Source organism: Anolis carolinensis, chromosome 1 (genome assembly GCF_035594765.1).
Source record: "Anolis carolinensis isolate JA03-04 chromosome 1, rAnoCar3.1.pri, whole genome shotgun sequence".
NCBI classification, from domain to species: domain Eukaryota; kingdom Metazoa; phylum Chordata; class Lepidosauria; order Squamata; family Dactyloidae; genus Anolis; species Anolis carolinensis.
In genome coordinates this window covers 105,598,731-105,624,221 of record NC_085841.1, presented here as the reverse complement: position 1 = coordinate 105,624,221, position 25,491 = coordinate 105,598,731, and the positions used below count along the sequence as shown (strand labels likewise).

The window sequence follows — 25,491 nt, the reverse complement described above, 5'->3', positions numbered from 1 at the left end:
ATTCTTTCCGTCTCTCTTCATTCTACAGCTCAGAAATGAATATATTGCTTTGTATAATACTGTTGAATGAGGTATTTTTGTTCTTCTCTTGATTATTTCTGGATCCTTACTGAACTAATTAAAATGCAAGATTCCATGACTGTTCTTAAAGCCCAGTATTATTCATTTAATGCCAGTCACTACATTTGTATGTCCTGGAAATCCTCTGTTGGCTCTAATTTTAATTAATTTATATTGCTGAATGTGATTTATTGTTAGATCTGACCTTCATCTCTGTATCACTTTCAAAGAATTATATAGAAAATAATGCATTAAAGTAAGGGAAAATATTTTTGTAAACAGTCTGTGACTCTACTGACAGCCTATCTAAAGGTGGCTACATCTCAGCTTATAAATTGCACAGGATGTATAATGGGAAAGTGATGTATGAACATTTAGAAAGTGGCATTGAAGAGAGGGGAAAGAACTGTACTTTGCAAGCCATGACAAATAGAATGTTTTCTCTCAGTCTACAAGTCACCGATCATTCCTGTCCTTGATTTTAAAATTTATTTTAAAAATGAACAAGCCAAGGAAAAACCCACTTCTAAACATATTCAATGTGATTTCCCCAATTTTTTTAGAAGGCTGCATATGCAATATTATTGTCATATTGATATTCTACAGATAAAGCATGTACATCAGTTTCTCTCTCACATGATATCTTACATGAGTTTTTTCACATGTGAAATCTTCCAACATAAAATTTGTTTGCAAAGCAGTGAAAACAAGTACAGATGTAAAATGATAATGTGTGCAGTCTTCTGCCTCAAAATAACATCTAAATAAAAATATCTGAGTGAAGTGGTTCTGTGCCCACTGGGTTTGTAAACATTAGAGTGGCAAAGTAAGCTTGATATATTAATCTTACCCTATTCTTTCTAGTATCGGTTTAGATTCCCAGAACCATGGTGGCACAATGGGTTAAACCTTTGTGCTGGCTGAACTGCTGACCTGAAGATCTAAAGGTTGGTGGTTCGAATCTGCGAGACATATTGAGCTCCCGTCTGTCAGCTCCAGCTTCCATGCGGTGACATGAAAGAAGCCTCCCACAGGATGGTAACACATCTGGGCATCCCCTGGGCAACGTCTCTGTAGACAGCCAATTCTCTCACACCAGAAGCAACTTGCAGTATATTCTCAATTCGCACCTGACACAATAAAAAAAAACTCTTATCCAGAATTCCAAAATGCTCCAAATCCAAAACTGTCCACATGGGTGGCTGAGATAGTGACATATTTGCTTGCTTTGTTTCATGTGCAGCATTATTAAAAATATTTTAAATAAAATTAGCTTCAGGCTATATGTATAAGGTGTTTATTAAATTATTTATGTATTTATTTTATAAACTGCTTTTCTCCCTGAGGGAGAATAGCCACACACTTTGATCAAATTAAAACAAAGAAAAAAAAACAATTGAATTTCATGTTTTGGCTTGGATCTCACTTCCAAGATTATGTGCATATATGCAAAAATAGGTATTCTAAAATATAAAACACTTCTGATATGGAGTGTTGAGAGTTGTAGTTTTACAAGGTCAAGCCTTCTTTTCCAAAGAGTGCTGGTGCCTCACCAAACCAAAAATCCCAGGACTCCATAGCATTGAGCTATGGCAGTTGGAGTGGTGTCAAACCTCATTAATCCTACAGTGTAAATGTAGCAAAGTCAGGACACAACTGCTAACATGTAGTGCTAGACAGACACACTGCATGTGTTGATGGTTACCAAGTCTGTCTTTGTTCCAGAAGAGAACCCATATTGCTTTATCATAATATTAGTATCCCAAATAAAAGTTACAGAAGAAGAAAATAGTAAATAAATATCTTCTTATATATTTAATGTAAAATACTTACATTGAGATCTCATCCTTTACTTAGAGATTTGTTGTTCTTGTCGTAGTTCAAGTCATTTCTAACTGTGGGTGACTATAACCTTTAGGTGGTCTGCATCATGTTATCACAAGAGACAATAGCCCAATGAAGATGACTAGATTGGGGAGAAGTGTTGAAGCTTCAGGATGATTCCAAGATGAGATATCATAAAAATATGGTGCTACAATGCACAAGGGAGACAGACTTAAATATCTGCTACTTGAAAAATGGAGGGGTAGGGAAAGTGCCTTCTGAATCACTATCCCTAGGAAAGTTTAATCATACGCTGGACAAAGAGGTCCAGACTCTCAATTTCCCAAGAACTTCCAAAGACCTATAATTTACCTTGTCAGATGGACACTGAGGTCGCTCTGCTTTGTAGAGGGATGTGGGTAATCTGGCAGCCCATGCCCTGCATTGCCAGGCACCAGCTGAAGGCAATGCATGAAGCATGCATAGTGGGCACGACTTCCCCCTTCTGTGTTGCCCTGCTGCCGTCATGCACCGGCTCTGCCTTCCTTCACCCACAGGGCCTGCATGGCATCATGTGATGGGAGCCGGCCAGCTCGGTGCGTGACCGGAGCTAAATTGGTCATGCCGCTGAATTTACCCCCATGTGACAAGGTGGATAAGCTGTATCATCAGTAGGATATAAATGTTCAGCTACTCATGTCAGAGTTTATGTTTCTCATGAAAAAACTGAGATTGCCTTCTGTTGCCGTGTACAAATTTTTACACACAGTGGGTGTATATAGTTTCTGTCCATTTTTCCCAAGCATAGGAATCACATAATAGTTTTAAATATGTTGCTTTTTTTCTATTTCCTTCCAAGATACCCAAAGCTATGGGATAACTCAGTGCCTTCATTACATTTACATTCATGATCTTTGACACATAGTTATCTTCCAGTGATCTTTAATTTATGAGTGTTGAATAAGCAGTCTCTCCTCTAGATGTCATTGTGTTATCTTCCATCTTGAAGCATCAAGTAGCTGAACTCTTTGATTTCCTTAACCTCTAATTATCTTGCTAGTCAAGATGGGCTTCAGGGCTTCAGAGGCATTGCTGTCTCCTCTCCTCCATGTGAAATGTCACAAGTCATAACTACCTCACTTTAAAATGCTGCATTATCTCCTGGTTTACAATGGCAAAACAAACTTAATAAATTATGCTCCCACAAGTTTTCTCTTCCAGATATCATTTTTGATAGAGCAGGTTATTACTAATAAGATGAGATCTGAGGCAAAATAAAAGAACATGCTTCATCAAAAGAGTTCATAGATCAGTTCATCAGCAATGCAATGCAAATTGCCATATGTGTCATTGGTATTTGGTTCAATGCATCCTGTCTGGAAAAAAAATGTGCATTGCAATGGGGAAGAACCAATCTTCTTTTGACTTTCTGCTTGCTTATGCAAGGAGCAGGAAAAGTGGATGAGAGGCTCTTGGCAACTATGTTTTCATTTGCCATGGCTCTCAGTTTTGTTTTGTTAGTGAACTGGTTTGTTTGTATTTTGCAACAGAAAGAAACTGTGATGAATCTAGTTGTGCCCAGCGTGTCACCCCATGCCCCACATTGCCTGGCTTCCCCTTCCCCTGGGGGGGGGTGTCCACTGGGCTTTCCTCCATTAATCTCTATTCATCTCTAAGATAGCTGGTAGGGTAGGAAACACTTGCCCATTTTTTAGACACACACTCAACTAGTCCATCACAAGGGGATATTACTGATGAGTTCTCTTGTTGAAAGATAAGTAGTGACAGACAAAATGACTGAATCTTAATCACTTTGTGTTCCTGTTGCCTCTCTTTTTTCTGCCTTTCTTCCATGGAGAGCAAGAAAATGAAGCTTGGATATCAGTGGAAAATTCTGTAGCCATGTCTTGCAGTTCTCATGTAGACATTATGTATTAGAAATATGTCGAAGCATTAACTGCATGTTGGGTATCCATCTGTACACAGTGGAAGGTGGCTAACATCAGCAGTCATGGCTCTCATATTTTTGAGTGCATTCTCCTGGCTTTTGGTTATGCCATTATCTTAATTTCTGAGGGAAGGACATTAGTTTCCCATGCCTTTTGCCACTGAGCCTGCCAGGTGCACCCCACGATGCACAGCTTCATCCAGCAGGACTGGTAAAAGGGCAGGAGAACCGAGATATGGCGGCAACACAGGGGGCTTCCCATGTTACAAAAAGATCAATGGGCGGAAGCTGAGCAGCAGACGCTTCCCACCAGTAAGTGGGAAGCCTGGAGATGCTGAGCATGGGGTGACAGGTTCCCCCCACCAGGCACCTCACCACAATGCATGGCAATTCCAGCAGCAAATGTGATGAGATCCGTAGTATAGCTGCAAACATTCAGGTGTATAAGTTTCAGGGACTTGCAACTGTAATTCTGACAAACAAACAAGCATATTTCCTTTTAAAAAAAATAAAAATTATAGATCCATCTCAAGTAACACAAGAATGCGATTTCCTGCTTCTTAGCAGGGGGTTGGACTGGATGGCCCATGAGGTGTCTTCCAACTCTACTATTCTATGATTCTATGATTCTATGATCACTTGCTGAATGAGGACCAGAAATTTATTAAAATATATATGAATGTTTGCATTTTGAATAGAAAGCTCTTGACATTATAGACTGCAGCTTGAGCATCTTAGTTTCTTAGTTGCTGAGATGTTGAACTGAGTTGTTGAACACACCATAAACACTTCAATTGATCTGTTATCCTTTCTATTTCTTGGCCACTGAAAGCAAAAGTCATAAACACTTTACCAAAAAACAAATTAGATTATTATCTTTATTGATAAAGTGATGTTCTATTTATTTGAAAATATTGGCTATTTTGTCTGTTCTGCACAATAGAAATATTTTAAATTCCCCATGTTGCATAAAGCTAAGTGTACATTTTAATATCACATTATTAATGCAAATTGCATACAAACATAATTTCCTTTTAGATCAGTGTACCTACAGTAAACCCTTGTTCATGTGTTAGTCCATCTGTTATGTTCTCATTTCTTTTCTCTCCACTTTCTCATTGAAATGTCCCAAAATCAATACTAGATCATATTTTGGTGCCTTCTCAGTAATTTCTTACAGATGGCTATAAAATTCTATTTTTATTACCATTGGGTCCTGGAAGTGTTTGAATGATAGATCTGCACAGGTCCCCAGGCAAATTGAAATAAGCCTTGAATTGTGTCTCAGCAGGGATATGAAGTTATCGTTATTCAGAATAAATGTTCTTCCTTTTATCCCATATATACTACTAATCCTCCTTCAGGGCAAAGCTGCAGATGCCAGTCAACTCAACTTTAGAAAGATCTGCAATGTCAATCTTGTTCTCAGCTCTTGTCCCAGAGTTGGAGAAGTAGTAGCTATGTAGAAAGTTAACATTAGTGCATGAGAGAAAAGGTTTAATTTTACTTGTTGCTTTCTGAAATGAGTTCACTGACAAAGGGCTAATAATAACAGCCCTTGTCTCGTGTTTTCTTCTAATATGGGGAAAAGATTTAAGTGTGATGTAATTTCCCCCCCCCACTATGACCCTCCATGAGAAGACCTTAGGGCAGACTTACATGTTATTTCTTATCAAGCAGTGTCCTTGTAATGCTATTTGTCATGCTTTTAGTGTAGCATGTATCATGCCTAATTCATTGGTTTTTCTACATCACAAGGAATGCTCCCATTCCAGGGCAATAGATATGATCACCCCCGAACATCCCCTCTCGCTGCGTGGAGTTGCCCCAGCCCCCTGGTTCACTGGGGAGCTGGCGGAGATGAAACACGAGAGAAGGAGATTAGAGTGCCGCTGGCGGACAACTCGTGACCCATCTGACCGAGCACGGTCTAGAACCGCTATTAGGGCCTACTCCGTGGCGTTGCAGGCAGCCAGGAAGGTTTTCTCGACTGCCTGCATTGCGTCTGCAACAAATAGATCTTCAGAGCTGTTTCAGGTTGTTGGGGAGCTCCTCCACCCTCCTCAGGCTGGAGGGGCACCCGACAACTCAGCAACTCAGTGTAGCGAGTTCGCTCACCATTTTGCAGACAAAGATGCCAGCTTTGGTGCAATGCCAGGGGAGGTAACCGAGGCATCTGTCTGTTCGAGCTTGTGGGATTCGTTTCAGCTTGTACAGCCTGATGACATGGACAAAATCCTTGGAGCGGTGAGGGCGACCACCTGTGCCCTTGACTCTTGCCCATCCTGGCTCTTAAAACAGGCCTGTGGTGGGTCAGTAGATTAGTTTGTGAGGATAATTAATGCCTCTCTTCAGCAGGGTAAATTTCCAACTTGCCTAAAACAAGCTATAGTGAGGCCAGTCTTGAAGAAGGCTTGGCGGTCCTCCTGGACTCGGCGTTGACACTTGAGGCCCAGGTGTCGGCTGGGGCTGGGAGGGCCTTTAATTCGCTCTGGAACTCGCTCCACAGGGAGATTAGGCAGGCCCCCACCCTTCTCTCCTTTCGAAAGAGCCTAAAACTTGGCTCTTCCAGCAGGCCTTTGAAAATTGATCTAGTAAGATTGACCAGTCGTTTTTCACTAATAGTCCTGTTTGTACACCTCTCCTAGAACCTTTGATGGCCATGACACTTTGGATAACCACTCCTCGCTGATTTATTTATTTCGTGTCAAAATCATTGGTACAGCAAATACATTTCAAATAATGAAAATAAAAAAAATAAAAAAGAAAAGAAATCACAAGCAACTAAATAGTTTTGGACCAAAAGCGGGCAACAGCAACCGCATTGTCTGTAGCTTTAAACAACTCCTTCTCCGTACATGAGGCAGGGCATTGTGGGCAAGCATACATATGCTGAGTTGTTTGTTCAGCTCCACAGTCACACAAGGTGGAGGATTCCTCCAGGTAGTGCTACCTTGCCAAGTTGTCTTTTGATCTGCCCACTCCACTTCTGAGTCTGTTCAGGGACTTCCAAGTTGCCCATTCTTGGTTTGCCCCTGGAGGAAGACCCTCATGGGGGGCCATCCAGTTAGAATTGCCAGGTTTAGCTGCCCAGAGGGACACCCTTGCTGTTGCTGGAGGAACATCAAGAGGAGTGGTGGTTCTCATGAAGCCCTTCCTTGATTTGAGTCTGGTGGGAGGAGGGTGATAGCCATGCAGTGGGTGGCTTTCACAATGTTCGACCTTTTTTCTCTCACCGTTAGCAGCAACTTCCCATCGCACGTCAGGAGGGGCAATGCCAGCTAACTTGTAGAGTTTATCAACAGGTGTAGGTTTAAGGCATCCCGTGATGATTCTGCATGTTTCATTCAGTGCTATGTCCACCTGCTTTGCATGGGCAGACTTGTGCCAAACAGGACAGGCATACTCTGCAGTTGAGAAAGACAAGGCCAGGGCTGATGTTCTTATTACTTGTGGGTCTGCTCCCCATGCGCTGCCAGTCAGTTTCCGCAGGATGGTATTGCGTGCAGCTACTTTGTGCTTGGTATGTTAGTGTTTGGTCTAAGGTGACACCAAGGTATTTAGGATGGAAACAGTGTTCGAGCTCTTGGCCTTCCCAAGTAACTTTCAGTTTCCTGTTGGCTTCGCGGTTACGTAGGTGGAAAGCACACACTTGTGTCTTGGCAGGGTTAGGCTTCAGGTGGTTCTCTTTGTAGTAGCTGGAGAGATCTTTCAAGGCATTGGTGAGTTGCTTTTCAACTGTTTCAAAATCTTTTGCTTGTGTTGTAAGGCCAAGGTCATCAGCATATATAAAGCTCTTTGTGAGTGGAGGTTGTGGCTGATCGTTCGTGAAGATATTAAATAAGGTTGGTGCAAGAACGCTGCCTTGGGGTAAACCATTCTTTTGCCTCCTCCATCTGCTTTTCTGGCCCTGAAACTCCACATAGAAACTGCGGTTTTCTAAGAGGGTCTGGACAGTTTTTGTAAAGTTTTTGTAAAAGCATTGGATGAATGGACTCTTCGCTGATGATATCAACATAATTAGCACTTTAGCCCAGTTTCTTACAGATCTTATCCATGATTTTATCATGATGTATTGTATGTGTTTTTATAACTTGTTTTATTGTTGTTTGATTTGTTTTACTGCTTGTTTTTATATTGTCGTGACCGGGCTTGGCCCCATGTAAGCCGCCCCAAGTCCCTTCGGGGAGATGGGGCGGGGTATAAGAATAAAATTATTATTATTATTTATTATATTCCAGAACCAGTCATGGCAAAAATGCACATGCCATTCTGTGCAGTAAAAATGACACTGCTATATTTTTCCAAATTATTTTCTTATAGCAACACCTTAAACATTATTCTTTGTTCTGTTGTTACTTTTTTGGATCACCCTTTCAGCCTTTGACACATGTGACCATTCACTTTTCTTTGCTTCTCTTCTCTGGGTTCTTTAGTTATTTTTCTTATTTTCATTTGTACCAGTTTCACTGCATTTTCAAGGTCTCTTGTTCCCTCATCATTTTGACTTTCTGCAGAACAGGGATAGGGATAAATGGTGTTCTAGGTCCTGTTGATCAACAACTGGAAGTCCTGAAAATTGCATCACAATTTGCTATGCGGGCTAAGGCTGCTGGAATTGGCAATCTAACAACCTTTGGAGGACAACGTGTTCCTCAGCCATGCTAAAGAGTTTCTCCAACTAACAATGATAGGCACTTTTAAAAATAACTTTTACTTTTTTTTGTCTTTCCTTACTTTGATTTTACTCTCTATTTGTGTGGTATCACCATTTATTTACACCATTGCTCAGAATTAACAGCCAAAAGTAACAATCTTCCAATCCTTCTCAATCATTCTTAACTTCATTTTCTCTTCTTAACATTAGCTGTTCTTCTGTAATTTGGAATCTTTTAATATCTTCGCTTCATAACTTTATATTTTTAATTGCTTTTTCTACTTAAGCAATATAGGTAAAATATTCTTGCTACAGACATTGTCAAAATCTGTGTTTTTTGGTTTCTTTTGTCTTGCCTTCTGTCTTAAATACTCTTGTTTATCTGATATCTCTTGTTTACTTTCCAGATCATATTGCTCCTTCATTTTTCCTTTTCTTTTTTTCCTTTGTCTTTACTTCCAATTTTTTGTGCTTACATTCTAATAACTCTATAACAGCTCATGATTCTACCAATTCTCAAACTGCCTTTTAAAATATTTAATATGTTTTATAGAATTCAAAACTGAACAAAAGAATCATTATTCACTTGGAGACATCTGAGAAATTGTTGGAAAAATTCTACTATGTACTTATGCTCTTATCTCCTTTTCTGAAGATTTTAAAGCAGAGGCTGGATAGCAATCTGTCAGGGGTGTTTTGATTGTGTGTTCCTGGATGGCAGGGGGTTAGACTGGATGGCCCTTCTGCTCTCTTCTAGCCCTCTGATTCTATTATTCTATCATAGTAGAATAAAGAAAGTGAATTGTGGTGCATAAGGGAACCAATTTTCAGGTCATCCAGGAACCACTTGGGCAGGTCAGAAATGTGAAAAAATGAAAGCAACAACAAACCAAGGTATCTGTAAGTCCTTTTCTGGTTTTGAAAATAATTGGGCCTTTAGGATAGGCAATTCACACATGTTTTGGCCAGAGAAATGGCAGTCCAGGGAGTCAGGAAAGGTTAAGTGGGCATAAAACAGCATGTAGTCCCATAGCCACAGTCTGTCAAATCTGCATTGGCAAAAAAAAAAAAAAAACTGTACGCACCATGAATGTGCCACTGGCAGTCTTTACAATGCAAAGTAGCTTTGAGTGAGTATCCCCACTAAGTTTGGGGCTTTAATTGGATTTTGTTCACCTTATGGCAAAGTTGGGGAATACTTTGGAGTTTACTTGAAACTTTGTGGATTGGTTCCAGTTTGGCCCTATTCCATGTCCAGATAGGCACTGCCACCATGAATTCAGCCCGATCCCCCATCCAGATGAACACTGCTGCTACAGAAAGAGAAGCTTGTGGCTTGTGCCCATGTCACCACCACTCCCCACTGGCCATGGAGCTCTGTCTGTAAACCTGGCCATCGTCTGTTATATTTGACTTGTCAGAACTGGGCACCTGAGTAATCAGCAAGAAAGAGGGGAGATTGATCTCCTCTTTCTTGCTGGTTATGTGGATGCCCCATTCTGATTGCACAGACATAACAGGTGTTGCCTAGCACTTAGATTGATCTCCACGGCTGGTGTAAAGTAACAATGGTGGCATAGATGATTTGGAAGCCCAGCGAGGTCTATGAACTTCTGGCCCTTCTGCCCTAGATTCAGCACCAACATGCCGTGGACCAGATTTGCATTGGACTAACCTACTTGGTATAAACGAGCCAAAATGCATCATATTGTATGAAGCCAAGGATGGAACCATGGGTGTCACTACTATTATTTTGAGACTGTAGCACTTTCAGGCTAGTATTTACTGGGAGCAATGTGGTGCCAGTGTGGTAATGTGGGTGGGAGCATCTAACACTAGTCCAGCTATGCATGTCTAAATCTAGATCCATCACACTGGATTTCTGGAAGTAATATAATAATAATAATAATAATAATAATAATAATAATAATAATAATAATAATAATAGTGGCATTGAAGAAGGGAAAAATCATTGAAAGTGAGGGCATAAATATGCCCAATGGCCAAACAATAAAGTGTCACCAGCCAGAGGCCTATAAATATCTGGGCATACTACAGCTGGACAACATCAAGCATGAACATGTGAAAACTGTGGTCAGCAAAGAATACACACAAAGGGTCAGAAAAATTCTCAAAAGCAAGCTCAATGGAGGCAACACCATCAAGGCCATAAACACCTGGGCCATACCTGTCATAAGATATACTGCTGGCATTATAAATTGGACACAGGTGGAACTGGACAATTTGGACAGAAAAACAAGAAAACTCATGACCATTCATCATTCACTGCACCCTCGCAGTGATGTTGACCGGCTATATCTGCCTAGAAGATCAGGGGGCAGAGGACTCTTACAAGTAAAACAAGCAGTCAAAGAAGAAGAACATGCCCTGGCAGAATATGTAAAGCAAAGTGAAGAACCTGCTTTGATTGAAGTCAAAAATCAGAAACTCCTCAAAACACAGCAGACAAAAAACCAGTACAAGAAAACCGCACTACAAACTAGAGCTGACAGCTGGCACAACAAAACACTGCATGGAAAGTTCCTTGACAAAATTGAAGGAAAAGCTGATAAGGAGAAGACCTGGCTCTGGCTCACGAATGGGACCCTGAAGAAGGAGACAGAAGGCCTGATCCTTGCAGCCCAGGAGCAAGCCATCAGAACAAATGCAATTAAGGCCAAGATTGAAAAATCAGCTGATGACCCAAAATGCAGACTGTGCAAGGAAACCGACGAAACCATTGATCATATCCTCAGCTGCTGTAAGAAAATCGCACAGACAGACTACAAACAGAGGCACAACTATGTGGCCCAAATGATTCATTGGAACTTATGACTCAAGTACCACCTCCCAGCAGCAAAGAACTGGTGGGATCACAAACCTGCAAAAGTATTGGAAAATGAGCACGCAAAGATACTGTGGGACTTCCGAATCCAGACTGACAAAGTTCTGGAACACAACACACCAGACATCACAGTTGTGGAAAAGAACAAGGTTTGGATCATTGATGTTGCCATCCCAGGTGACAGTCGCATAGATGAAAAACAACAGGAAAAACTCAGCCGCTATCAGGACCTCAAGATTGAACTTCAAAGACTCTGGCAGAAACCAGTACAGGTGGTCCCGGTGGTGATGGGCACACTGGGTGCTGTGCCAAAAGATCTCAGCCGGCATTTGGAAACAATAGACATTGACAAAATCACCATCTGCCAACTGCAAAAGGCCACCCTACTGGGATCTGCACACATCATCAGAAAATACATCACACAGTCCTAGACACTTGGGAAGTGTTCGACTTGTGGTTTTGTGAAATGAAATCCAGCATATCTATCTTGTTTGCTGTGCCATACAACGTCGTTGTGTTGATAATAATAATAATAATAATAATAATAATAATAATAAAACTTTATTTATATCCCGCCACCATCTCTCCACGGGGACTCGGGGCGGCTTACATGGGGCAGTGGCCCAAACAACATAAGAACAAAATATAAGCAACACAATACAATCACAATATAAAAAGATAAAACAAAAATACAGTATATCAATATAAACAACAATACAAGATAAAAATTTCATTTAAAACACATAAATGGTAAGACTATAATAAAAACAGGATAAATTATTAAAAACCCACTGGGGCTGATTAATTAATGACTATCTCCGAAGGCCTGCCGAAACATCCAAGTCTTCAGTTGCTTCCTGAAGGAAGGTAGAGAGGGAGCCAACCTAATCTCCCTGGGGAGGGAGTTCCAGAGTCGGGGAGCCACGGCCGAGAAGGCCCTCTCTCTCGTCCCTACCAAACGCAGTTGTGAGGAGGGTGGAAAAGTGAGAGGAGGGCCTCCCCGGAGGATCTCAGGGATCGGGTGGGTTCATAGGGGACGACGCGGTCACGAAGATAGGCAGGTCCCGAACCGTTTAGAGCTTTATAGGTAATAACCTGCACCTTGAATTGGGCCCGGAATATTATCTATTGTCCATTGCTTGGTAACAATAATGTTTAAAATGTATCCTGTATTCTATCTGCTAGGTAATTTAGATTAGTTGGAAGAGTTTATCAGCAAACAATTTAGGGTAGAAATAATTCCATTTAGACCCTTATCTTAATCCTTTATCATACTGTAGATATATTTTACTATTACAAATCTGTAGTATTCTGTTCATTTTACTTTTCCTAGTCTCCAATACTGTTGGCTTGGGTTAGATTTCTACATTAATTTTTCCTGCATTTTAGCTTGAGCCATCTCTGTAAGATAGTCTCTTATCTGTCACTTCCTCCATCTCAGAGAAAGATTTGTCAATATACATGAGCCATATATGCCAGCAGCAAGAGAAGTAGAATCACCACATGAAGTTATATTTTTCAAATCACACAGATCCATGAATGGTTTCCTTTGCCTTGTAGGGAATTATAATTCTGCATAATGTTGGAAACTATATCACGTGGTAAGAAAAACTATAATGAAATTCTTAGGATTGAATTTTGCTGTGTTCTGAGCTTTTAAAAAGCTCTTATTATCGCTCAGGGTTTATGATAACCAGACTGCTGAAATTCTTTGAAAAGCTAGCCAACAACCAATGTTTTGATTTACTTTCCCCAGTGATTCCTTGGAATTTTAAGTCAGCAAGGTTATAAATATAAGCTTTAGCTTCACAAAATAAAATTTATTAGGGACCTTTGAATGAAGCCATGCTAATTAAACCAATTTACCTCAGGTTCGTCAAATACCAGTTTACAATGCAGCCTTATGATTCTTTCTCCAATGAAGATACTGTCTCCTCCTGCTTCTTATTCTGTGATCCACTGCTTGTGCTTTAGTTACAGCAACAGAGAGATATTGTCTTATAACTGCTGCAATTTTTATTTCAGAAATCAAAAATCGCCACTTATGAAAAAATGTGGGCATTTATGAATAGCAGGAGACAGTCAGTGCTTGTCAAAAGTAATGAAGAAGGCATCCAGCGTGTGCTCACATCAGATTATGCCTTCCTAATGGAGTCAACTACCATTGAGTTTGTTACACAGCGGAACTGTAATCTCACACAGATTGGAGGCCTGATTGACTCCAAAGGCTATGGAGTTGGAACTCCCATGGGTAAGTCATATGTCTGTTTTCTCTGAATTCATCAGATGTAGTTGGGATAATTCCATTCCTCCTCCATATTGCTTATAACAATGCTATGTGCCATTCTCTTATTTCATATAGGTATGTTATTTCGTATGATTATTAAGGATAATGTGTGTATGTGAAATGAGCATATCAACATATTCTGAACAAGATTATTATGAATATTACTACTTTTTTTCAACTGAAAAGACACATTTATAATATTGACACAAAACCTGTGTCTAGATTAACAAGAATCTTCCCTATTGTCAGCACAGAAAAAGCTGTTTTATGCACAGAACAACCATGCATGAATTTTGTGCCAAAAATGATCTGAATTGTTAATTGATGTTTAATTATCTGTGTTTTTTTAAAAACAATCTTCCAGTGAGACAAAAATGGCTAAAATTACTTCATGCTTTATTTGAAAGAGAAACATATGCAGCAAGGTCAAGAGAAGGATCAGGTCCTGTGTAACTGCTTCTGCTTCAGTTGACCCACAGCCCCTGGCAAGCCCTTGACTGTCTCTCCCACATGCTTTTGCCTGTCTTAGTCTGCTGGTCCACTGTTTGTTTGTTTGTTTGTTTGCTTTATTATATTCTAGGCATTTCCTTTATAAGTTATTATTATTATTAACAACAACAACAACAACAACAACAACAACAACAACAACATCCAAACATTAAAGGAACTGTCTCAATTGAAATTAACTGCCTCTATTGCTTTGGAAGCACTATAATGTTGAAAACATAACCAAAGGTCAACAATAGTGGTTGCCACAGTAGCTAGATTATCCTTGCTTGTTTTCATTTTATTTATTTGCACATTTAATCAGTAATGAATGAAACCATTTATATTAGGATCAACCTATTTTTTTTAAAAAAAAAAATTACACAAGCCTGATCTAGCTGTTTGAAATATAGATAATTTCCAAAACAAATTCTATTTCTATTCCCTCCATAGTGATATCACTTGCTCATAGTATTAGCAAGTCATCATTATTTTCTAAAATAAGAAACAAGAAATGACTTGCACAAATGGAAGAATTTAAATATTTCATTATTCGGGAGAATTGCAGTAGTAAAAATGAACATACTACCAAAAATGTTATATTTATTTCAGAATCTGCCAATAATTAGGAATTCAAAAGTATTTAAAGAATGGAACAAAGATATTTCAAAATTCATTTGGAAAGGTAAAAAGCCAAGAATAAAAAACAAGATAATGACGGATACTAAAAATAGAGGTGGTTTTGGACTACCAAATCTCAAATTGTATTTTGAAGCTTGTGCGTTGACTTGGGTCAAAGATTGGGCAACTTTGAACAAAGATAAAACGTTAAGTCTAGAAGGATTCGACCTAAAAAGGGGTTGGCACGCATACGTTTTGTATGATAAAAGAAAAATAGAAAAAAAACCTGGTAATCACTTTGTCAGGTCATCATTAATAAGAATATAGGAGAAATACAAAAAAATATTTTTATGAAAAAATACCGATGTGGATATCGCCTCTGGAAGCCAATCATTGCAAAATTCTAGGCTGGTCGAAATGGCCTAGATATAAAGAAGAATGGTGAATATAATTTAAGAGATCAAGATGATATAAAGCGAAAATATAAAAATCTTTCGTGGTTCCAGTATGCTCAAATTAAGGAACAATTTATGAAGGTCAAACAAATTGGATTCAACGATACAGAAAATGTTTGGGACAAAATTCTACTAAATGAGAGAAAAGAGATAACAAAGATATATAACTAATTGTTAAAATGGTCAACGGAGACAGAGGAGATCAAAAATCTATATATATAAATGAGTAATGGTGTCCTCCCCTCCCACTAAACAACAAAAGTACATGCCCCAGAACCTAGAAATTTGGCAGCACAATCCACCATCCTTGCCCCTAGGTTCCGACAACAAAAAGAAAAGAAAAATAAAGCCCTAATTAGAGGGAGAGGAATAATTGTTTTTAGCCTATTGCTGCCAGTTAGAAGGCTAAGCTCCGCCCACTTGGTCTCCTAGCAACCTACTCAGCCCAGGGGACAGGCAGAATTAGGCCTCACTTAGGCCTCTTCCACACTGCCTATAAAATACAGATTATCTTATTTAAACTGGATTATATGGCAGTATAGACTCAAGGCCCTTCCACACAGCGATATAACCCATTTATAATCTTATATTATCTGCTTTGAACTGGATTATCTTGGGTCCACACTGCCATATAATCCACTTCAGTGTGCATTTTATTCAGCTGTGTAGAAGGAGCCTCATATAATCCAGTTCTAAGCAAATATAAGATTATAAACATACAGTAGAGTCTCACTTATCCAACATAAACACCCCAGCAGAACATTGGATAACTGAATATGTTGGATAATAAGAAGGGATTCAGGAAAAGCCTATTAAACATCACATTCCCTCATGACCCTATCTGCTGCCAAACTGCCATCCATGTCTATGCCAGGCATCCTCAGAGATTATGAGATCTGTTTGAAAACAGACAAGTGGGATGTTTATTTCTATCTCACCAATGATATCCAGGATGGGACAACTCTTATCTGTCTGAGGCGACTGTGAATGTTCGACTTGGCCACCTTGATTACCATTGAATGCTCTTGCATCTTCAAGGCCTGCCTACTTCCTGCTTCGGAGAGGAATCATTTGTTGGGAGATGTTAGTTGGCCCTCAGTACATCATGTCTGGAATTCCCTGATTGCTCAGTGCTGTTCTTTAGTTAACTGCCCTGATTTCACAGATTTTTCTAATACTGGGAGCCACATTTTGTTCATTCCAGGCAGGCAGGAACCATCCAGGCTTTGAAGCTACAAGGCTATTCAATGCCAATTCCAACATTCACACTTGCCTAAAGCAGACAACCGTTCTTTCTTCCACCCTGGTCATTCCACAGATATATAAACCCCACTTCCTTTCATTACAACACATTTCACAACCTCTGAGGATGCCTACCATACACGCAGGCGAAACATCAGGAGAGAATACATTTCGAACATGACCAGGCAGACCACAGAACTCAGAGCAACCCAATACAAAGAGAAACAAAAATAATAAAATAAATACAAAAAAACAAACAAATAAAAAACCAAAATAAAATAATACAATTAAAAAACATAAATAAAAATAATATGATCAAATAATAAAATATAATACATACAAATAATAAAATAAAATAATAAAAACCCAAATAATAATAAAAGAATAAAAATAAATAAATACAAATAATATAATAAAAATAATAAAAAACACTAACAAATAATTAAAAACACTAAAAAATTAATACAATAAAATGCTATAATAACAAAAAATAACTAAAATAATACTAGAAAATAATAAAATATAATAAATAAAAAGATAAGTTACAATAAAATTAATTAAAAATACAAATAACATCAAATAAAAAATCCACAACAATTTTTAACCAATACCACCACCACTTTGCCACAGCAACGCGTGGCTGGGCACAGCTAGTGTATAATAAAATGGGCAAGAAATATTGGACGTTCAATTAATTTAGAAGAGTGGGAAAAATATGGACTAAAAAATTAAAATATACATATGTGATGGATTTGCAAGAGAATTGGATGAAAATGTTCCATAGGTGGTACATAACTCCTAAGAAATTAGGTATAATGTATAAAAATTCACAAAATAGCTGCTGGAAATGTAAGAGCCAGATTGGGTCATACTACCATATGTGGTGGTCATGCAGCGAAACCACAAAATTCTGGAAAGTATTTCATACAGAAACCCAAAAAATACTTTAAAAGGTGTTTCCAATGAAACCAGAATACTACTTACTCGCATTGACAGACTCGGAGATAAATTTTGATTTAAATGAAGATATTTTATTTACATATATGAACACAGCGGCGAGGATTACATTTGCAAGACAGTGGAAGATACAAGAGATACCGACCAAGGAACGATGGATGGATAAAATTAAAGAAATTTACCAGATGGATAGATTAACTTACTGGCTGAAAGAGTGTAGAGGAAAACCAACCAAAAAAACAGACTGGTCACAATTTGAAAATTACCTGAAAGATAATAAAAAAGCAGATTTCTAAAGGGGGACCTTGGAATGAAGCTTAAAGAAAATCACCAGGAATCAACAAATAATAGCCCTAAAACAAATAATAATCCTACGACGGAAAGGATGGAAGACTAAAATGACCCCCCTCCCATCCCCCACCTCCCTTTCCCTCTTCCCCTTTCCCCATCTCTCCAGTTCCCTATGTTACTGAACTTCTCCCCTTCCCTACCCTCTAGATTCCACCTCTTTTTTTTTCAATCCAAATAACCCTTCCCCATTTCTCCCCTAAACTTTCTAAAACTTTTTTTAAACTTTGTATACCTGTAAAAAAACCTTAGTAAAAATTACTTTAAAAATTATTTTCTAAAATCTATGTGTATACGAAAATAGTATTTACAAAAACCTGTTCAACTATATTCATGCAGATGTAGACTGTTATGCGACAGCCTAACTCAATATGTGAAGATATTATCTTCCAACTCTATGGACCATGCTGTTAAAATAGCAGGCATGTAATTGAATGGTATTATGTTAAAGATGGATTTAGAGCTCCATGTATGAAAGCAGTCATAAATCAAACAGAACATCTTAACAATAGTATTGTATTATAAGATAAATTACTCCCAATTCAGAATAATGAGTGATCACAATAATTCATCTCAATATAAATATTTGTCTGCGATACTGGTAAAAAACAGAGGTTTTTTTTTAAAAAAAAAAATGTACGCAAATAACTATTGTGCTAGTTTTTCTTCTTCACACAAATATAGTATTACCAAGCTATGGCTTGTGTGTTGTGCCAACCTACTAAATAAACATATTATGTGTTAGATCCAAAACGTTATTCCATTGGAAGACATTTCTCCAAGTATTTTTTCACTCAGAATTCTCCTTGCTTTTTGAAAACAGATAAAAACAATAAAATGATAATGGTTGTGTGGCAATATGCAAAATGACACACAGTTAAAGCACACACTCTGTTCACTTCTTTAAAAGGTCTGGGGAAATACATTCACTTTGATTGAAATTGTATTAGGGAAAATTCTGAGCAGTCCTCCGTGAGCCAGAGTGTAACATTACATTTGAAGTAAAACTCCCAAAATCTCAGCATGGCCAATGACCATGCTTCCTGGGTTCTAGAACTTGTAATATATCAAAAGCTACATTTCTGAGCTCTGTCTTGGGCAGTGCATTCCAAAGTAATCCAGACCAACCAGGGAAAAGGATACTCAAGGGGCTCAAAGTCTCCCCAGACAAATCTTCTGGCAAAATTGGACCATCATGACTCCTAGGTAACTGAACTTCCTCAGGAATTATCAGTTCCCTCCCCAGGTATTAATTTTGCAAGTAGGCAACATTAATACCATGACAATAGTTCCAGGGACCCTGACAACACAATCAGAGCTGTAATCCCATGCAAACCTTTGCCTGGGAAGAAGTTCCATTGAATAGAGGTCCCATCTACAAAGGCCAATGAGTTGGGGTAGGAGTAAATGGGCTTTTTGGCATCTACATGATGCACAACATCCACCTGCCCTAATGCCTCCCAAAGCTACTTGACTTTGCTTTTCTCATCCATTAACTTGAGCGCTACAGTGAGAAGGCTACTAGGCAGCAACTCGGAAGGCATTGCTATGTCACTCAGTTGATGTGATGGGCAAGGGCGAGTGGCAGTTCCAGGCCTGGTAGTCACCACTAAACTGAGGATTAGAGGGGGATGGCAAGGTTGGTAGTCCAGTGGCATTGAACCAGGTTCAGTGCTGTTGGGTTGTATGGGCTATATCTAGCCACTAGGGAAGCTTGGTGCCATACAATGTAGACATACGCAAGCTGTTGAGTCAGTGCAGCAGCTGGCAGTGCAGGAGGTGCTGATCTAGAGTACCCCACTCTGGATCAGCATCAGCATATGTGGCCTGGGTGGATGGGTCCAGAGTCATTCCAGCCAAATTGGGACAGTTGGAGGGTATGCAGCAGGACTTCTTTCTGTACAGATATACACTATAAAATATGCAATAAGAACTAAATTGAAATGACTACAATACAGTAGGTAAAGGTAAAGGTTTCCCCTGATGTTTAGTCCAGTCATGTCTGACTCTGGGGGTTGGTGTTCATCTCTATTTCTAAGCCGAAGAGCCGGCATTGTCTGTAGACACCTCCAAGGTCATGTGGCTGCATGGAGCGCCGTTATCTTCCCGCTGGAGCAGTACCTATTGATCTACTCACATTGGCATGTTTTCGAACTGCTAGGTTGGCAGAAGCTGGAGCTAACAGCAGGCGCCCATTCCGTTCCTGGGGTTTGAACCTGGGACCTTTCGGTCTCCAGCGCAGTGCTTTAACGCACTTCGCCACCAGGGCTCCTTAATACAGTAGCCCTCCATATTCACAGGAGTTAGGAGTTCAAGACATCCACTAAAGTGGAAGAATCACATTTTTTCTAAAACATGCTAATTTTATACATGAGAGAACACCTCTCTAGGAATCTCTCTTTTCTCTAATTCAACTCCTTGGCAAACTTCTGCTGGAAGTTTCTCCAGAGATCCTACATATACCATCATCATTATAATTGTCATCATCTTCAATATAATAGGAGCCCCGGTGGCGAAGTGCGTTAAAGAACTGAGCTGCTGACTTGCAGACTGAAAGGTCCCAGGTTCAAATCCCAGGAACGGCTTGAGTGCCCGCTGTTAGCTCCAGCTCCTGCCAACCTAGCAGTTCGAAAACATGCAAATGTGAGTAGATCAATAGGTACTGCTCCAGCGGGAAGGTAACGGTGCTCCATGCTGGCCACATGACCTTGGAGGTGTCTACGGACAACGCCGGCTCTTTGGCTTAGAAATGGAGATGAGCACCAATCCCCAGAATCAGACATGACTGGACTTAATGTCAGGGGAAACCTATACCTTTACCTTCAATATGATCATTGCTTTTCTAGGATTTTCTTTCTTTCTTATTTCATTCAACCCAATAGCACATGATTAATTCATGTTTGAAATGTTCTATTTTTTGACTATCATATCTAGAAAGAAGCATTTCACACTATGTTTACTTAAATAAAAGGTTCTGCTTATTAAAAAGGGTTTCTGGCAATAATTTATTATCTGTGGCTTTATACTTCTGCTAGGAATACAACTTTATAAATTATTTATATTTACCCAAGCTATTAATAAGTGCATTACAATGCTTTTACCTTTGTGCGAGGAGTCTTTGCTTCAAGTAGACTTTAAACTACCCATGTAATGCAGTGTGATATTTAATCTTTAAAACAATAGCCAATAATAAACTGTTTAGGTTACTCAGACTGCATTACTTTTCTTTTACCTTCTGGAAGTGATTTAAAACATTTTATGATGCAAAATTATATAACACTAGCCTTGTGATTTCAAGCATTATTTTCATTATTTGTCATTAACTTTAATTGTGTGCTCTCCAAATTAAGCCTATCCCCAAGTTTAAAATACCATTTAGCCAAGAAACACTGAATTAATTATTTTTTTCTTTTTTGTCTTTTCTTTCTTGATCAGACATTATTCATGACCAGTCAACAATAGCAACCTTGACATGTTTAGAAAATCATTGAAGATAACACATGATTTATCACATATGTTTCAAGCAGACATTTGAAGTGTTTATTAATACAGCAGAACTGTATGAGCAATGGAAAAGGAGTTAGGAAAAGGATTGCTTTTGTAGATGTATTATGAAAATTAGGTGGCAACTTTTGTCTGCCCCTTTATTACCACTGTTCAAGTATAGAAACAATTTAAACACTAGGTTAGTTCACCCACTGGATTGCAATTCCGAATATCAAACTCCAAGGGTGGATCTACACAGATCAGTTATCATGGGGTCAATCTTGACATTGCCATATCTCCCAATTTTGATTAATGTGGCTTTTCCCACATTAAGTAGTCAGTGTAGATGTGCCACAAGACAGTGCCTCTACAAGCTAATGGTAGATAGTTACTCAACAAGTAAAATAGCTAACTAAAATCCCCAGAAAGAGAGTCTAAATATATAAACTCAACAACTAGATCAGAAACTTCCAGCAGAGTAGCAAATTAACTAAAGTGTGAAATCTATTGCTATGGAAACAACCAGACAAAAGTCAGAACAAAAGGATTACTCTGAAAGATTTATCATACATTGCATTAGATTTTCTTCTTTCAGAGACTTTTTAGCACTTTCACATAGAGTGATTAGCTATTTATCAGTTCTTTTCTTTCTTCATAATTTCTTTATATTTTTGAAAATCCCCTGCTACAACTTCCCAGTAATTTGTGTATTTGGCATATTTTTGACCATGGCAAACACACACCAGGAGAGTGAGAGCAGGAGGAAAATCATTCTTGCCCCCCCCCCTCAGCCCAAATCTATTATTATTATTATTATTATTATTATTATTATTATTATTATTATTATTATTATTAGGTGGCAACAGCCAAATTATTATTATTAAATGAAATTAAGGCAGAGAGCATAGAGAGAAATTTAAACAGAGAGAACTTGTGATGAGATTACAAAGGAAATAAATTATTAGGTTTTGGTGGTAAATTTAGGTAGGTATGTAGTTTTTCTGAGAATGAGGCTTTGCTATTTCCTGGAATTTGTATAATTATTAACAATAATCTTTTAAAAGTAGGGAGGAGAGGTAAAAGAAGAAGCTAAAGGCTTTAGTGAGTGACACAAAGCACAGAGCCACCCTAAAAGAAAGGCACACCCACCCACAAGTACCCAAATGCCACACACCCACACTTTCCAACTTCTAGTCCCACTAAATAATCTAGAAAATAAAGGAAAACAATGGAAAATCAAAAATATTCAATGCTAGAGAAAGGCCAAGCCAAACCAAAAGCTAAAGCTGAGAGCGAGCGGCAAGGCAATTGGACTGAAGTATCTCTCTCTAGAGCAACGATACAACTGAGCAATGGTAGCACTCACCCAATTAAATAGACACAACTTATGTAAGACACGTCACAGCCTTCTTCTATTCTGATTGGCCCAACAGGCAGGGCTCACAGAGAAACCCCATGCAAGCACAAGGCAGCCTCTCTGCGTATCACGTGATCCTGAATAGACCAGAAGGTAGCCATGACTGGCAGCCATGTTGTCCGGCTCAGTAAAAAAAACAAAAAAAAAACACATGGCAGCAGAGCCATTGCCGTTACAGGCATCCAAAGAAGCCGAGGAAGCCGAGGGCCAAAATGAATCTGTCTTTAGGTTGGCCCTAAATATCTGAGCACTTGAAAGGTGACTCAGCTTCTGTATTAATCTTCAGATGAGTTAATGGAGCATATTACTTATTCTCAGCCAGGCATGACACATTTCAAACATCTGTATGACTTAAGACTATTTTAAAGAGAGCCTTGAATGTGTATACTGTCTAGGTTTCCCATTCTGCAAACTATTGCTATGCCATTGCTTACTATCTGTAGTTAGAATACAGGGTTTCTATAGCAGAAGAATTTAAGAATTCATTAAATACTTTTTTAGAAGGGAAAGTTATCAGAATTTATTCTATACTTACAATGAAACCAAAGACTGTGAAAAATCATATTTGGATGGTTTCAGAACAGCTTAATAAACTGAATAACACCCATTCAATTCCATGCATAAAACTATTTACCAAAGCTGTGCAGCAAAGACATTTTCTTCCCTTGACAAGGAAAAGTATATATTGCCAGTTTATGTTATGTGAAGACAGCAGTACCTCATGGTGACATGTTCTGATGGACTATTTTGTCTTGATAGTGTTGGCTGAACCGCAACACTGTTTAAAGAATGATACCACTAGACAAAATTGACCAATACAGCTTTTATTGTTTTTATTTTTATGGTAGAGAATGTTTGCACACCTTACTCATATGTCCATCTTTCTCATCTGATTGTGTCAGACTCTGTCAAATCCACAATGTTTGAAATGGGCATGATATGCATGCATGCCTCCATCACACAGTTTACTTTCTAAATAAAAGTCAGGAATCTGTCCTTGATACTGACTCTACTACAAGGTACAAAATTAATTTGTGAGTATATTAAAACTGCACTGGTGAAATAGGGCTGACACTTAACTCATAGCAGACAGCCATTCTTTTGTAATCTTATTAACTTCATGTACATTTAAAGAAAATATCAATAATTTTTGGTATACAAAATTATTCCAACCTATGTCAATCACTGGAGCACATTGAAAACTACTGCAGGGAATTTCAAGCTCTATTTTTGACTTTGTGCCAGCTAGGCTTTGGCACCTTAGAATGGTTTTGATTGCAAACAACTGCTATTTGCATTGTTTAAATCGCCATGAGTTACTGCTGTCTTCACATATCATAAACTGGGGATATATAGGTTTCCTTGTCAAGGGAAGAAAATGAACTTGGAACTATAGTTAGTCAAGTCTATAAGAAATACAAGGAGAGACATCTCCTTCAAAAATATTTCCTGATGCTCAAAAAATATATTCAGTTGTTGGTATAAATGTTGTCTGAGAAATCAAAAGGAGAACTTAGATATGGAGCCATGCCTTCAGCACACTGAAATACGGCATCTCAGTCATTAAAATGTTAAAATAAAAGAAGTGGTATGAAGATAAAATCATATTGTTGGATTAGTAAGATAATGCTTTTACTTACAAACTGGAGTGTTGGCTCGCAGCCCAAAGGCCGCTTGCCTCAACTACATTTGTGTTCACCAAATATTTATAGCTGATGAAACAATTGCACTTGCTAAAACATATCAGTCTTATGTTAGATTGTGACTTGAGGGTAAACTATGGTTTATAGTTTCCCATTGGTAAGGGGGAGGGAATAAGGTTGCATTTTATCACTGTATTTTTTCAATTTATATGCAGAACATATCTTACAGAAAGCATGATTAGACTTAGAGGAAGGAGGTGTAAAAATTGAGGAAAAAAGAACAATTTCAGATACACAGATGTTACCATATTATCTGAAAACATCAAAACTTGGAATGACTACTAATCAAGGTTAAGAGTCTCAGTCAAAATGGAAACTATAGTCAAGAAATTATAAGATGACAAAAATTTGAAAGGGCAGGTATGAAGGAATTACGATAGATAAGATACTCAAGGGTAAAAATATATCCGAACACATCAAAGTCATAATGAATGCCATAGTATTTTTGATTTCTATGTATGGGTTTTATGGGCAGTGAATAAAGTTCACAAAATAAATGAGATGGCTTAATTCAAATATTTTTCCAAGCTATGAATTTTTTATCTGCTTATTTCAGGTTTATTTGCACATATTTCACTTGTGGGGGTGAGGTTTTGAATGGGAAATTTAATGTTTAGGACATTTTTATTGTTTTAGTATTTTAGGTAATCATACCTCCACCCTCAGCCATTCAGACAGGGTATTAGGTGGAGCAGTTAGCAACAAAGATGCCATTCATTCTGCTTCCGTATTTCCAGCAACAAGATCACTTTGATTTAAGAATTTTATTATCTAACCATTTTTATTCATCTGAGAAGTCACCACCAGCAAGATGTGTTTTTATGATTAATATTCTTCTTCAAAAATACAAGTCTGAAATATCCTATCAATGCATGCAGAAAGGGATGAAATCTTATCCAGGGCGCATTAACCCAGAAGGATTAATAAAGTTTGACACCACTTTAACTGTCATGGCTCAATGCTGTGGAATCCTGGGATTTTTAGTTTGGTAAGGCACTAGCAATTTTCGATAGAGGAGGCTGAAGGCCCTGTAAAGGTCCATGATTCTATAGCATTGAGTCATGGCAGTTAAGGTGGTGTCAAACTGCATGAATTCTACAGTGTGGATGCACCCTCACTCTTGGCCGGGAAATCCATCCCATTGCCTGTAACTTC

At 38.5% G+C, this 25,491-nt stretch overlaps 1 protein-coding gene across 2 annotated transcripts in view; it reads left to right on the top strand.

Moving 5' to 3' along the window:
• Positions 1-25,491, top strand: part of grik2 (glutamate ionotropic receptor kainate type subunit 2) — a 774,384-nt gene that overhangs the window by 712,452 nt on the left and 36,441 nt on the right. For both annotated transcript variants that reach the window (XM_003215508.4, XM_008119029.3), the window contains exon 15: positions 13,360-13,585. In XM_003215508.4, coding sequence (XP_003215556.1) covers positions 13,360-13,585 — 226 coding nt within the window. The remainder of the gene's footprint in view (positions 1-13,359; positions 13,586-25,491) is intronic.